The sequence below is a fragment of the Manis pentadactyla genome, chromosome 12 (genome assembly GCF_030020395.1).
Source record: "Manis pentadactyla isolate mManPen7 chromosome 12, mManPen7.hap1, whole genome shotgun sequence".
Lineage (NCBI taxonomy): Eukaryota > Metazoa > Chordata > Mammalia > Pholidota > Manidae > Manis > Manis pentadactyla.
Window position 1 is genome coordinate 67357356 of NC_080030.1, and position 13315 is coordinate 67370670.

Here is a 13315-nt window from a genome sequence, read left to right on the forward strand (position 1 = left end):
AGTGTTTCTCAGTTTTTGATTTTCTTCCCAAAGCCATAAATCTAGATTTTTTATGTGAAATATCTGAGTTTCAGCTCAAAAAATACTGTCACTAGAGTGAAAGTTAAATCCAGTATATCTGCTCACCTAAACCTAAGAGAACTGTTAAGTTCTCTTACACAACTAAGTTTGTGGTATTTGATTTCAAGTAAAGCTTTAGTCATTTGGAAAATTCACTTAAAAGACTACCTCATACTTTAATGCAAAGTCTAGTATAAGAGTTTCTGTTTTTTTCTCTGCTCTATCTCCAGGGCCTGGAGTTTTATAGGCATTAAATAAATATTTGTTGGATGAATCCTCTGTCAGTGAGGCATGCCTACATAATAAATAAATGTATATCAAACTAATATGACAAAAAAACTAAAAACTGAAAAACTAACCCACTGTTCGTGTTGAAATTTCCATAGAAGAAATTTTGGTTGCCTTGTTAAATAATAATGACTCACTCTTACATAATAAAAATTTTTTTAAAGATTTCAGTACCATTGTTTTGTGGGTTTAGCACTAATAATAAAAATAATTTTGTTTATTAATGCCCTTGGTTACAACTTAATGGTTATGGTTCTTTAAAAACCTTAAGTAATACTACCCTTATTATTTTTCTGTATTTTGAAATCAGTGGCAAGTATATGTGTTTTGTAAACTGTAATATAGATATCACTATTAATAAATCATATTAATATGTTAATAACTTGTTTTCCTTGGAAATAGACCATGATAGCGAGCTATGTATAAAGACTATAAAATACTTACGTGATAAAGTTCAGAATATTCTTCCCTGCTAAAAGCATAGTACATAATTCTGTCAATGTTACTTGCTTAAAATCTGTCTTTGAATAAAATAAGATTGTTTTTAAAATGAACCCTGCATCTAATTCCTAGTATTTAATAAAATCTAACTATCTAATTATATTTCTTCCACAGCTCTGTTATCAGCTACAGCTCTGAATTATCTACTGTCTTTAGTTGCTATTGTTATATTCTTTGTTTACTACACTCATCCAGCCAGTTGTACAGAAAATAAAGTGTTCATCAGTGTCAACATGCTTCTCTGCCTTGGTGCCTCTGTAATGTCTATACTGCCAAAAATCCAAGTATGCTCTTTCATTTTTTATGAAACTTCTATTTTTCTAAGTTTTCTTAAATATTGAATGATGTCAGACTATTTCTGTGTTGCTTAACTTTATATTATAGGAGTCACAACCAAGATCTGGTTTGTTACAGTCATCAGTGATTACAGTCTACACAATGTATCTGACATGGTCTGCTATGACCAATGAACCAGGTATGTGGTGTTTGCTAGGGTTTGTTTCTTTTTAATGAGTTCTGCCTATGACTTTTCTTTTTTTTCAAAGATGGTATTTTGTGAAATTAAGCTCCTAGCAGAATAGAGAACATTGAAATCTATTTTCATCTTTATGATACATTGCTGCATTACTTCCATTTAATTTCTTCTTTCACTAACAAAATTATAATATAGAAAGTTATAAAAACTTAACATGAAAATTGTAAGAAATAATACCTAATTTGCACAGTGCATATGATACAGTATATATAGAAAGAAAGAAAAGCTATCAAATGCTTCTTGATTCAGTGTAAACCATATACTTTTTCCCACTTACTGAAATTTGTCTGTGACTACCTTGTAAGTGAATATAACTAGGCTTTCTAATAAGTCTCTTTATATGGTAATTGCTGCATTCCATGGGAATAGAAGCAAGTATGTGTCACTTGGGGTGAAACAAATTAGTGAGAAATTACTATTTTTTGGAAAGGAAGAAAATGGCCTCTTTTCCTTAAAAAAGAAGTTATAAAATATGTTACCCGAATTTCATTTCATTGAGTTTACAAACTCTGTAGGTAGTTTCTCACTAGTTAGAGAAAGGGTTTTTTTTCTTAGGATATTATAGAAAGATTCCTTATTAGTTTTGTCCAGGAAAGTGATTATTAATAATTAATAGTAATGTCCTTTAGAAGTTATCCATATCTGAATAGCTTTAAGATATGAATCATTTTCATTAATAACATGGTATGGACATATCTCCCTGTGGGAGGAAAAAGCTATTTGAGATACTTTAGTGAACCTATTTTAATTCTTAACAAAAGTTAAGATACTGAATAAGCATTAGGCTATTAATAACTTACATGGTCATTTCTACAAAGCATTTGCTAAAATTCTAGTAACTGGTTTTACAGATAAACTCTCTTGCCATGTAACAGTGTACTGTGACAATTGATAAACAAAGTCACTGTTGTTGCCTTGCATTATATAGTAGGAAAGCTAGTGTGTTGTGGTTTAGAGATCTGAATTTTACTCCTAATTCTGAGAGTTTTATTATACTTTAGAGAGGTCATCTAAATTTCACGTGATTGTTAGGTAAAAGCTTAATACTATTAGCTCCTGCATTAGGTTCAAAATGAAATGAAATTTTCCATTCACTTCTATAAAATTAGCACACTAAAATTTAAAAGGTCTCATTATTAGTAAATACAAGTTGTCTTAAAGTATTTTTTATTATACTTCACTTTCCTAGCAAAACTTTTTGAATTTGCAAAGGTATAAAAATTACAAAAGAACTGTAATTACACCCTAGAAAATAAATTATTTTTTATACTATTGTGACATTTTAATTTGACCTTAATTTACATTACAGAAACAAATTGCAACCCAAGTCTACTAAGCATAATTGGGTTCAATACAACAAGCACTATCCCAAAGGAGGGGCAGTCTGTCCAGTGGTGGCATGCTCAAGGAATTATAGGACTAATTTTCTTTTTATTGTGTGTGTTTTATTCAAGGTAAGAGAAATTACATATTTTTTTTTGACAAGAAATCTTGCTATTTATGAATCATAGTTTTTAAGTACTCTTTTTTTTTCCTTCTCTTCCTAAATTGTCTTTTATGCAGCATCCGTACTTCAAACAATAGTCAGGTCAATAAACTGACTCTAACAAGTGATGAGTCAACATTAATAGAAGATGGTGGAGCCAGAAGTGATGGTTCATTAGAAGATGGAGATGACATCCACCGGGCTGTGGATAATGAAAGGGATGGTGTGACTTATAGTTATTCCTTCTTTCACTTTATGCTTTTCCTGGCTTCACTTTATATCATGATGACCCTCACCAACTGGTACAGGTACTTACATTTCATGAGAACTCTGCATATGTAAATTCCGTTGGCTTCTTCATGATTCCATTGCAAAATGTGGTTTGAGTACTTTTTAAAATTGAGGTACATACAATAAAATGCTCAAATCTTAGCATTCAGCTCAGTGAATTTTGACATGGGTATATGTTCGTATAACTGTCATCCAGATCAAGGTAACGAACATTCAAATTTTCTTTACCCCCTTTACCTGTTTTACCCATCTGCTGCCCCCCTCTGTGATAACTGCCAGAATGTTCTGTCTGTGAGTCTTTTTTCTGTTTTGTGTGTTTGCTGTGTTGTCTAGATTCCACATGTAAGTGAAATGATACTGAGTACTTCTTATCCTTTAATGTATTTCTAAATTGATAGCTAAGTGTATAGTGAGATCAGTGTATGGAAAGCAGAAATTGATGTTCCTTGCTTTAGCAGTAAAAAACATTGCAAGATTTTTAGATCTTGAGGAGATTAAAATATAAAGTTTTGTGACACCACCCATTTTTTACAGAAATATATGTTGATGATTGATCCAATGGTAATTTTTTATTTTTCTAATACTGTAACCAAGTGACAACATAGTGCAATAAAAGACAGCTCTTCTGTTCTATTCAAACTTTGTTGTTAAAAAGACACTAAGGGTTTCAGAGTTGAGGTGCAAATATGTTAGTGTGGATGAATCCTTAGAGCTTTTGAAACTAATTTACACTTTTTTTTAAATCACTTCTGAAATAAACAATGCATCTCTTTGTGGTAAAGAAAAAGGTAGCCATTACTATTTTACTTATTAAAATTCTAACTGCCCAAGTGATTACTAAAAGATTCAATTTAAGATTAAAGTTGAACTATATGGTTTGGGCAATTTTTAATGACTTTTAATGCATTACACCCTCAACAACTTGTAAGACAACTTTAAATACCAGCAAAATATGTAGAAAAAAGATTATTCTTTAAATGTTGTTTCTTTGAGAGCAGCCTTTCTTGGCATTTGTTCCCGAAAAATAAAAACTTTTTATAAATGCCTGCACTGCTGTAGTAGCTATAAGAATCCAAAGTGTTCTCAGTAATTCAGTTTTGGCTGTCAGGTCAAGACAGACAAGACAAACACAAGAAAGACTGTTTTTGACTTTAGATCAAAAATATTCTTGATGTATTTGATTAACACAAAAAATCAGCTAAATTTGGGATCTATTTCCTTCTGCGTCTCTTAAATCTGAGAAGGCAGAGGGGTGGGGAGCTTATATTCTTTTTACTGGATAGGATGATAAATCTTTTATGTTACAATAACATCTAACTTAACAGAAAAATGGTCCTCTGTTATCTCATAAGTACTAAAAATACAGGTTTCCTGTACTGTGCAAAAGTAGATCATTCCTGTGAAACCTTTCGTAAGCCAAAATGTTGATTCAACTGAAGAGTATATACCCTGCTTTCTGAAAGTTTGAGTTATGTACTTTGCTTTTACAAAAGACCTACATTACTAAGGTAATAGTTTTTTTTAGTAAAAGCAAAAATCCTCTTTAGGTTTCTTTGTTTCTATAAACAAGCACAAATGTAGGTCTTTCATAAAAGTGAAATGGCCAAATGGGAAATTTTGGAAACCAGGGAATGAATAACTGTACATAAAGAACCTCTGAGTATTATGTAAACGAGCTACTTCAGGGGCCTTTGTCCTTTACTCCTTTAAAGAAAATTATTGATTTTTACCTTCACATTAGCTATTGAAGCAGTATGCAAGTGAGGCAACAGAACAGTCCAGCAACTATATATTTAACACAAATTGGATACAAAGAACACTTGTAAAGTAAGGAAGCTGGCTAGCTTAATGCCTGGTAATCCAACCCCTTGCCTTTTGTTTGCCCTAAAATTTAGGTATGAGCCTTCTCGTGAGATGAGAAGTCAGTGGACAGCTGTCTGGGTGAAAATCTCTTCTAGTTGGATTGGCATCGTACTGTACGTTTGGACACTGGTGGCCCCACTTGTTCTCACAAATCGTGATTTTGACTGAATGGAACTTCTGGCATGAAAGTCCCACTTTTATCATTGCTTATTTGAAATCAACAGTATTCCCAACTTCTGTAAAGTGTATGTATGTGCTTCCCATGTAACTTATCCAGTGTTCTGGCATGAATTAGATTTTACTGCTTGCCATTTTATTATATTCTTGCCAAGTGCATTGATATGTATGTAGAATGAATCAGAAAGGGAGATTTTTATGGTATGATGGTGAGTTAGGAAAAGTAGATATTGTTAGGTTTATCTTTGCTCTATACCTGTGAAAATAAGAGTAAAAACAAAATTGCTTGACAGTTTTATTTTTTAATTGTTAAAACTTAAGCTGTTTTAGAAAGCATAAAAGGAAATGTATGGCTTCCTTTTAAACTATTTGATGTCTTGTCCTACAGGAGACTACAAAGAATGTGGCTATTCTGAAATTGTATGAACAAGCCACTTAAATGCCAGTTGTTTGAAAAAGTCTTTTCAGGTTTTTCCCTTGATACAAAAATAAGGACCTTTTTATATATAGGTAGGGAGTGTTTGGTAAACAAAAGTCAGATGAGTGGTGGTGGGTACTAAACTGAATACCCAGTTAGGTTGTAATCTTCCCTGTATAGGCTAGATCACCCTCCATGCCAACATAGTGAATTTGTTTTGGTCATTGTAAACATGTGCAAAAGTATGGGTTCAGTACAGATGTTAGGAATTCTGAAGGATTTAGACAAAGATTTTGGAAAGCATAATCATGGGTTGGAAGGAAGTTGTTGAAAACATTTAGAAGTTTGTTTTGAAAACCCAGGTGGTAAACTTTTGACAGGACGGGAATAAACTGCAAAATACTGTAAGCTTCAATAGATACTTAGGTAAATCTAATCCAGTCCTCACTTTAAAAATGAAGAAACTGAAGCATGGACTTAAAACAGCTCAGATAGCTACTCACTGGCAGAGTTGGGAAATCCCAAGTCTGCCAAGAATAGCAAGCATTTTTTCTGGCATTCAAAAATAATTTCTATTCAAAATACATTTTACACTTCATTAGTGGTGGATGATTTGTGTGATGTGGATTGCTGGTGTCCAGCATGCTTTCTACCCATAAACTGAGGCCAGGAGAATGATAAAATGCTGTAGACTCCTGCTTATAGTACACTATACAGTTCAAAAGATGTTTAAAATGCTTTTGTGTTTGTTGCCATCTAATTGTAATATGTTACAATCTTTCAACCTAAAAATCAAGCAGTATAACTCACTTAGATACTCTTAGTTGTGTGTATGTGTCTTTGTTTTAAAGAATCTTAGTCTACATTTGCTTTTCAGATATTTATTAATGTAAGTGAAATATAACAATTCAACTTAATCCCCCAACTTTGTTGTGTCTTGGTATTGTATTCCATGATTTTGAATGGCTGTATTCTATCTATAAATAAATGAATTCAGAGAAAGTGTGTGGTGTATTAATTCCATTTAGCAGCTCAAATCTAGGTGGCTATAATACTCGGACCTACTGTCCTTCTGTGAATAAAAAAACCTGGCACTGAAGGGTAAATGTTAATTTTGTGTCTGAAAAACTGAATTGTTTTAAAGGTGATGTTCACCCTTTGGTCCTCTGTTAGTATTTCTGTTTGTTCTCTGTTAGTAAGCTCAAAAGTAATTAAAAGGGATGCTCTCCTAAAGAACTCTGAGTAGGTAGACAGTTTTGTTTTGTTTTTTAATCCAACTGTTTATTATCCTTCACAGTTCTGGGTTGATGTGGGGTTTCTTCTGCTGTGGTACTACAGGGTATGGCAATGGTTGGAAGGTACAAACAGGCCTCATTCACACGTCTACAAGTTGGGCCTGGCTGCTGGCCAGGAGTTAAGTGGGGCTGTTGGCTCGCCTATGGGTGGACCTAGGCTATTTGGAGAATAGTTTTATTCATCTGGTAGATATTCTACAGTGCTGTGTTCTGTAGACATTTTTTCAAAGTTGCCAGTTGTTTCCTTCTCTGACACTTAAAGTCCTTTACCAAAAAAAAGGAATATAGTTGTAATAAAATCCCCTATCCCATGAGTAATTTTGGTACAGATTATTTCAGTAATATGTCAAATGAATTCATTATTATAGGCAAAACAATATCCATAAAACTCTTGGACATTTATCCGGAGAAATAAATATACATCCATACAAAATGAATGTTTATAGCAGCTTTATTTATAGTAGACCAAACTGGAAACAACGCAAATGTCCTTTAATGGGTGAATGTTTAAACACAGTAGCACATCCATATCACGGAGTACTAAACTGGTGGTCCACACAACAACTTGAAAGAATTTGCTGGGTTAAAAAGCCAATCCCAAAGGTCAGAGTGTCATTCTAATTATAACATGCTTGCAGTAATACAATTATAGAAATGGAGAAGATAGTAGCTGCCTGGAATTGGAAGGAGAGGGATCTTTGTGGGTGGGTTGAATATTAGTTTTCTAAGAAACTTCCAGAGCAATGGTGCCATTTCACATTCACACCATCCATGCAGGACAACTGTTTCTTTGTGTCCTCACCAGCACTTGATGTCACTATTTTTAATTTTAGCCATTCTGATAAGAATGATACTCGTGGTTGAATTTACTTTTTCCAAATAGTGATTTTTTTCACGTGCTTATTTGCCATTTGTGTTGTCTTCGGTGAAATGTCTGCCTTCTGGTCATTTTCTTGGATTTATTTTATCTTTTTTTACTGTTGGCTTTTGAGAGTTCTTCATATATTCCTGATACATGTCCTTTATCAGGTATGTAATTGGCAAATATTTTCTCATATCCTGTATCCTTTCACATCCTCTTAACAAGGTCTTTTACAGAACAAAAGTTGTTTCATTTTGATTAGTATCAGTTTATCAGTTTTTAAAAGGCCTTATATGTTTATTTGACTTCTTGTCCTTTGGTTTGATTTTTCATTTTGGTGAGCTTTACCCTTTTTAATACCACCCATCCCGTGACAGCTCTGAAACCATCCCCATTTATTGGGCCAAAGAACTTCTGTTCCTACACCCTTGATTTTCTGTGGTTTTAAGATAGAGAATGCAGAGAACTTCTGTTCCCTTTTTAATGAGTGTATAAGGATTCAGTAGGATATGTGTATATATAGAAAATTATTTTAAGTAATTGGCTGATTATGAGGTTGACAAGTTGAAAATATGTTTTGCACCAATAGACAAACGTAGACATGCGTGTAGGCAGTGATGCCTGGACTGCTTGGGTAGTTGGGAAATACAGGACCTTTGGGCTCACAGGAGTTCCTTTTAACAATGCGATCTACTAGGTCTAAGTTAACTGAAATTGTCAAGATCTAGCTTATTTGTATGGTAGTTAGACTGTTCGGTACCAATTCCTTGAAATTTGTTGATTTGCTTTATGTCCTAATATGAAACCAATTATCTTTATCATGTATACTTCAAAGCCCAGGCTCCGATTCTTAAATGTAGCATTCTTCTATGTTCAGCACGAGTGTCATTTGGTCATTTTCCCAGTCTGCAGACCCTTTGTTCTCACACTTAAGCCTCTAAATTCCTGAGTATACCATTCCTGTGAAACACATAGTGATACAACCTAAAAGAACATTTAGCTCTGCAAGTTACAGGCAATTCCTACCTATGGCCCTTCTTCTCTCCCTGAGGCAAAGAAAGTTGGTGGTGGATGAGGATAGGGGGTGCTTTAAATAAACTGTTTTCATACCATAATACTTAATTTTCAGATAGTACAGACACTTCCTCCAGTAAATATGAGCTAGATTATTTTTAAAGGATCTTCAATTTCCAAGTGTGCTATTTCCTAAAGTTGATTTGCCTGAAAAGATGACTCTTAATTTACTATTTTCACATTTGACAAAACAGTTACACCTCTTAATCCATTCTGAATCTTACCAAGGGTCTCTAAACACCCGGTAGAGACTATTTTAATATTGGTGAGAGAAAATGACACTGGGTAAAAAATTCTTTTGCAATTCCTGTGGTTTTTCTGCTTTCAGTGAAATTGAAGGATGATCTAATTAAGTCACCAGCTTTTTGTTTTAATCATAAAAAAATTAAAACAGTGAGCTCTGGTATATAATTCTGAAGGAATTCAAAGAATTGAATGACACTGCAACAAAATTCTGTCCATTCTCATTTATTTTTTTGTATTATAAACAGTTTCTTAGGACTTTACATCTATAAAAACAAATAGGAATAAAATTGAGGCTAACTCATTATACTGACAATATTTACCCCCAGATACAAAAAGAGAAAAATCCCCAAGACCTGATCATCCCAGTAGGTATATTTATGACAAGATTTTACTTTTTATGTTCAATCAGTTCAATATTTGGACTACATTGTATTACTGAATTTGTATTACATTTTACTATGCTGAAAACTTAACAGTTCAACTAAAAAAAAAAAAAATGCTCTGCTCATCCCTCATCTAAAGCCTAGCCTAGAAGGCTGTCCTGAATTGATGGGTGGCTTTCCTCTAAGCAGTGACTTAGGAAGCCACATTTCTTCCTTGAGTGTGTACTCAAAAGGCCATACTGCTCTGTGTCAGTCTAGCAGAGGGCTAAAGGGTGAGGATTGCACAGGGGAGTTTTCATAAACCCAGACTTGAAAGTTCTGTACATAAATTTGGGATTTATTAGAACTCAGTTATATGGCTACCTTGTTTACAAAGGTGAAAATCTAACTGCATGACAAGAAATGTTTGGCAATCAGCTAATTTATGCCACATTCATGGTTTTGATCAATTGCATATTTCTAATTAGATAAACAATGCTTAGAATTTTAAAGTTACAGGGAACAATTTCAAATTAATACCAGAGAAGTATGATGCTACTACCTTCAATGTATGACTTTCAAGCATAATGAAAGTGGGATAAAATTATTTGAGGCAAGTGGAATAGATGATGGGCATCAAGTATCAAATCACTATGGCATTTAGTTTTAGGTATTTAAGAGAAGCATGTAACAACTATTTTAAACATTAGTATTAATGTCCTAATTTCCTTCCAACTATTTAAACTTAAAATGAGAAGTTTTAAATGTCAAACAGAAAATACTAAGGGGTCCCAAGTTTTTCAAAATTATTTTTAGAATACTTCTAGAGGAGCAAAATGTCCCCAGGGAGAAATCTAATCATACCCCCGAGGGAGAAAGGCAAGTGAAAAAGTCTCAAGTTCTTTTCTCGGTTTCTCAACTCCTAACCTCTAGGAAAGTGAGTTCTACAGCATATGCACAGAACTGTTCTGGAGTCTTCACAGCAAGATCCAATTGTCAGAGCCAAGTGTTTCTGGATCTGCTAAGGATCTGTTTAGGGTTTCCTATCCCTTTGTACTTTGAATTTTTACATCATTGTAACAAATTCCAAGATATCCAAAGAATATGGCCAATAGGAAAAGCAATCGTGATGCCTCATCAAGTAGCCCTAATAAAACATTCAGATATTAACTGCACTGCTTCCGCCCTCTGGACCTGAAGGTGGAGTTCTTCAAGTTGATAAAAGAAGTCCCCTAGCCTTGCTTTAAGTCTGTGTAATACTCCTGAGCAAGTGTTCCAAAGGGAGGAAGTGATAGAACTGTTTCTCTCATTCTTCTCTCGAGGGCAAACACTGCAAACCCTTTTGGTGGCATCAAGTGATAATCTTACATCATTTGGGACCATGAGAGGCATACATCTCTCAGTTCTTTGTTATTACAAACAGAAAACTAGGCAGTATAATTTTTTAAATAAAAAACTTTAAAACACATTGAATTTAAAGGCATTGTATTTCTTCCTTGTTCCATTACACAGTCTACCTTCTGTGAGAAGACACCAAAATCTTGGTGTAAACTCAAGTTAAGCCTAGTGGAGAGAGGCAGTTTAGTTGAACTCTCATCCACTTCCTTTGAAAAGGAGAAACTGTTACACATGGGTGTCACCTCCAAAGAAGACACTTAACAGACACTAGTACACAACATTCACTATTTATTTTACTAAATAGTATGGTTCAAATGAACACAAACAAGCCAGAAAACTTTTACTTAAAACTAGTCCAACAAGTAGATAGGGCTGGCACCACCCCCATCCCCGTCTACTTACATGGAGCTGGAACCGAATCAGCAAGCGTTCGCGTATACTTTGCCTTTCTTGTTGAACATGAATGAACTTCTCTGAACCGAAAGAGACAAGTGAAGTTTTACAAGATACAGGCACTTTATGTTTCCAGTTCTAAAAATGAGCCAAGTGAAAAATAATAAAAGTAACTGAAACAGAGAAAGCTTTAGGAGTTCTACGATTAGTTCTAGTGACTTACACACTGAATGCAAACAGACAGCGTCAAACAAGTAAAACAGAAGTTTAACTGGGGTTAATGGGCATAATATGTAAAAAAGAAATCCAATTTACTACAACTGGAGAAAAATGGCCATGAGTCCAACTTAAAGATATGCCAATAATGTGCATTAAATCTTGTGTACCTACGTAGCTGAGTAACATCTGAAAGCTTTGTTAAGAGTGTGTGGTTAGTGAGAAAAGCAAAAAGGTGCTTTTGATTCCATAATATCGGATTAAACAAAACATTTACAAAAAAAAGTACCAAATGATACTTTAAAATAAATAGTTCATCATTTTGATGAATATATACATTTAGAGTCCACTTCTTGGGGATTTAGCTATCTAAAAGTGGCATATCACTATCCAGAGGTGCAGGAGCAAGTTCACATAAATAAAACAGTGTGGCTTCACTAGCTTCAGCTTCAGTCAGTGGCTCCAGGCGAACAAGCTTGCTTTGGGTTGGTTCTGGGTCCAGGCTGCTGTCCAGAAGCTCATCAACCTCTATGGGTTTATCTACAGAAGACATAACTTCTGATGATGCTGTGTCTCCCTGCTCAACAGCTGAAGCAGGGTTTCCATCGAGGAATGCAAGAAGAGGAAAGGCCGTGTACTGGACAAGCTGCTTATCTGTTATAAAGATCAGAAAAATGCTCTTTTATCACTAGCTCTTTGTGTAAGCCAAAGGTAGAAAAAAAACGAAACAGATAGGCATATATGTAATCATTACCCTTGCACAGTCAAGCAAGCAATATCACACTTTATGTCAGTAACTTTAAAATGTGCAAGTCAAAAAAGTTACTCTTTTACTCAACAATTAAGATGAGGATCCTTTCAGTTCTCCCAAAATTAAAAAGGGAAAACAAATAAACATGACTTAAGCTTTAAGAAGAATTACCTCACCAGCTCAATTTTTTGTATGTGCCGGAACCTTGATACATTATGCACAGAACCGGTAACATTCTGGTCCAATTCTTAACGTATAGCAATACTCTTCTTGGCTTGCATCAGTTTCCATGTAGGTAGGACTCAATTAAAAAACTCTTTTATGATGGACACTAACATCACATTTGTACCTACCTGTTTTGGGTTTAGATTTTCTTCCCTCTTCTGAAACTGGCTGAACTACATTGTTCTTGGTAGTTTCTAATCCTTTATTCTCAGACTAAAAGAGAACAAACAATATAAAAATATTAGTTTCATATTTTGTATGTTTCTAAAAACAGAAAAAACAAATAACTCATACAGTATGTGAATAATGGTATATTATCTAAAATACCTGGGAAGGGGGAACATCAGGCAAGATGGACTAGAGAGAGAAAAAGAAATGAGTAGAGGTAATAAGACTGGGTAAAGAAACTACTGCTGTCATCAAGTAGATGAAACAACCTGAAAACTAGGATGATAAGAAGTATGAAAAGAAGGGGTATTTTCAACAGAATAGATGGAATTTGTCAAGGGTAAAAGATAGTAATGAAGCAAAAATGGCTCATTTTAAACTGCTAGTTAAAGGAGATAATTCTTTAAACTCATTTTAAACAGTTTTGATTAAAATGTACTACACATTTCTCTTCACTCAGTATTTAGTATAAGTGAACATACTTAGAGTAGCTCAGGATGACACGCTGACATCCTTAAAGCTATTTATCCCTATATCTGTAAGCCTTAAAGTTGAGCTGATGGTTCTTCATTTCCTGTGACTCTTTCAGTTCTTTTCTGTCATTTAAATTGCTTCTTTCAACCACTGTCTTCTCTCCTTTCATCTGACTGTAAGGGGGTTAAGTTCTTCAGTGCTTTTTTCAATGATGTTCAAACTGTGGTGCAGA

At 34.2% G+C, this 13315-nt stretch overlaps 2 protein-coding genes across 5 annotated transcripts in view; one reads left to right on the top strand and one right to left on the bottom strand.

Moving 5' to 3' along the window:
* SERINC1 (serine incorporator 1) overlaps nucleotides 1-6624 on the top strand; it is a 39533-nt gene extending 32909 nt beyond the window's left edge. The window contains exons 6-10 of the mRNA XM_036903925.2: nucleotides 964-1133; nucleotides 1234-1324; nucleotides 2694-2838; nucleotides 2948-3178; nucleotides 5057-6624. Of these exons, the coding sequence (XP_036759820.1) occupies nucleotides 964-1133; nucleotides 1234-1324; nucleotides 2694-2838; nucleotides 2948-3178; nucleotides 5057-5192 (773 nt within the window). The 3' untranslated portion in view covers nucleotides 5193-6624. The remainder of the gene's footprint in view (nucleotides 1-963; nucleotides 1134-1233; nucleotides 1325-2693; nucleotides 2839-2947; nucleotides 3179-5056) is intronic.
* Nucleotides 6625-11127: 4503 nt separating this feature from the next.
* HSF2 (heat shock transcription factor 2) overlaps nucleotides 11128-13315 on the bottom strand; it is a 33974-nt gene continuing 31786 nt past the window's right edge. For all 4 annotated transcript variants that reach the window (XM_057489306.1, XM_036903927.2, XM_057489305.1 and 1 more), the window contains 2 exons: nucleotides 12570-12654; nucleotides 11128-12119 (listed from right to left, as the gene is read on the bottom strand). In XM_057489306.1, coding sequence (XP_057345289.1) covers nucleotides 11827-12119; nucleotides 12570-12654 — 378 coding nt within the window. In that variant the 3' untranslated portion in view covers nucleotides 11128-11826. The remainder of the gene's footprint in view (nucleotides 12120-12569; nucleotides 12655-13315) is intronic.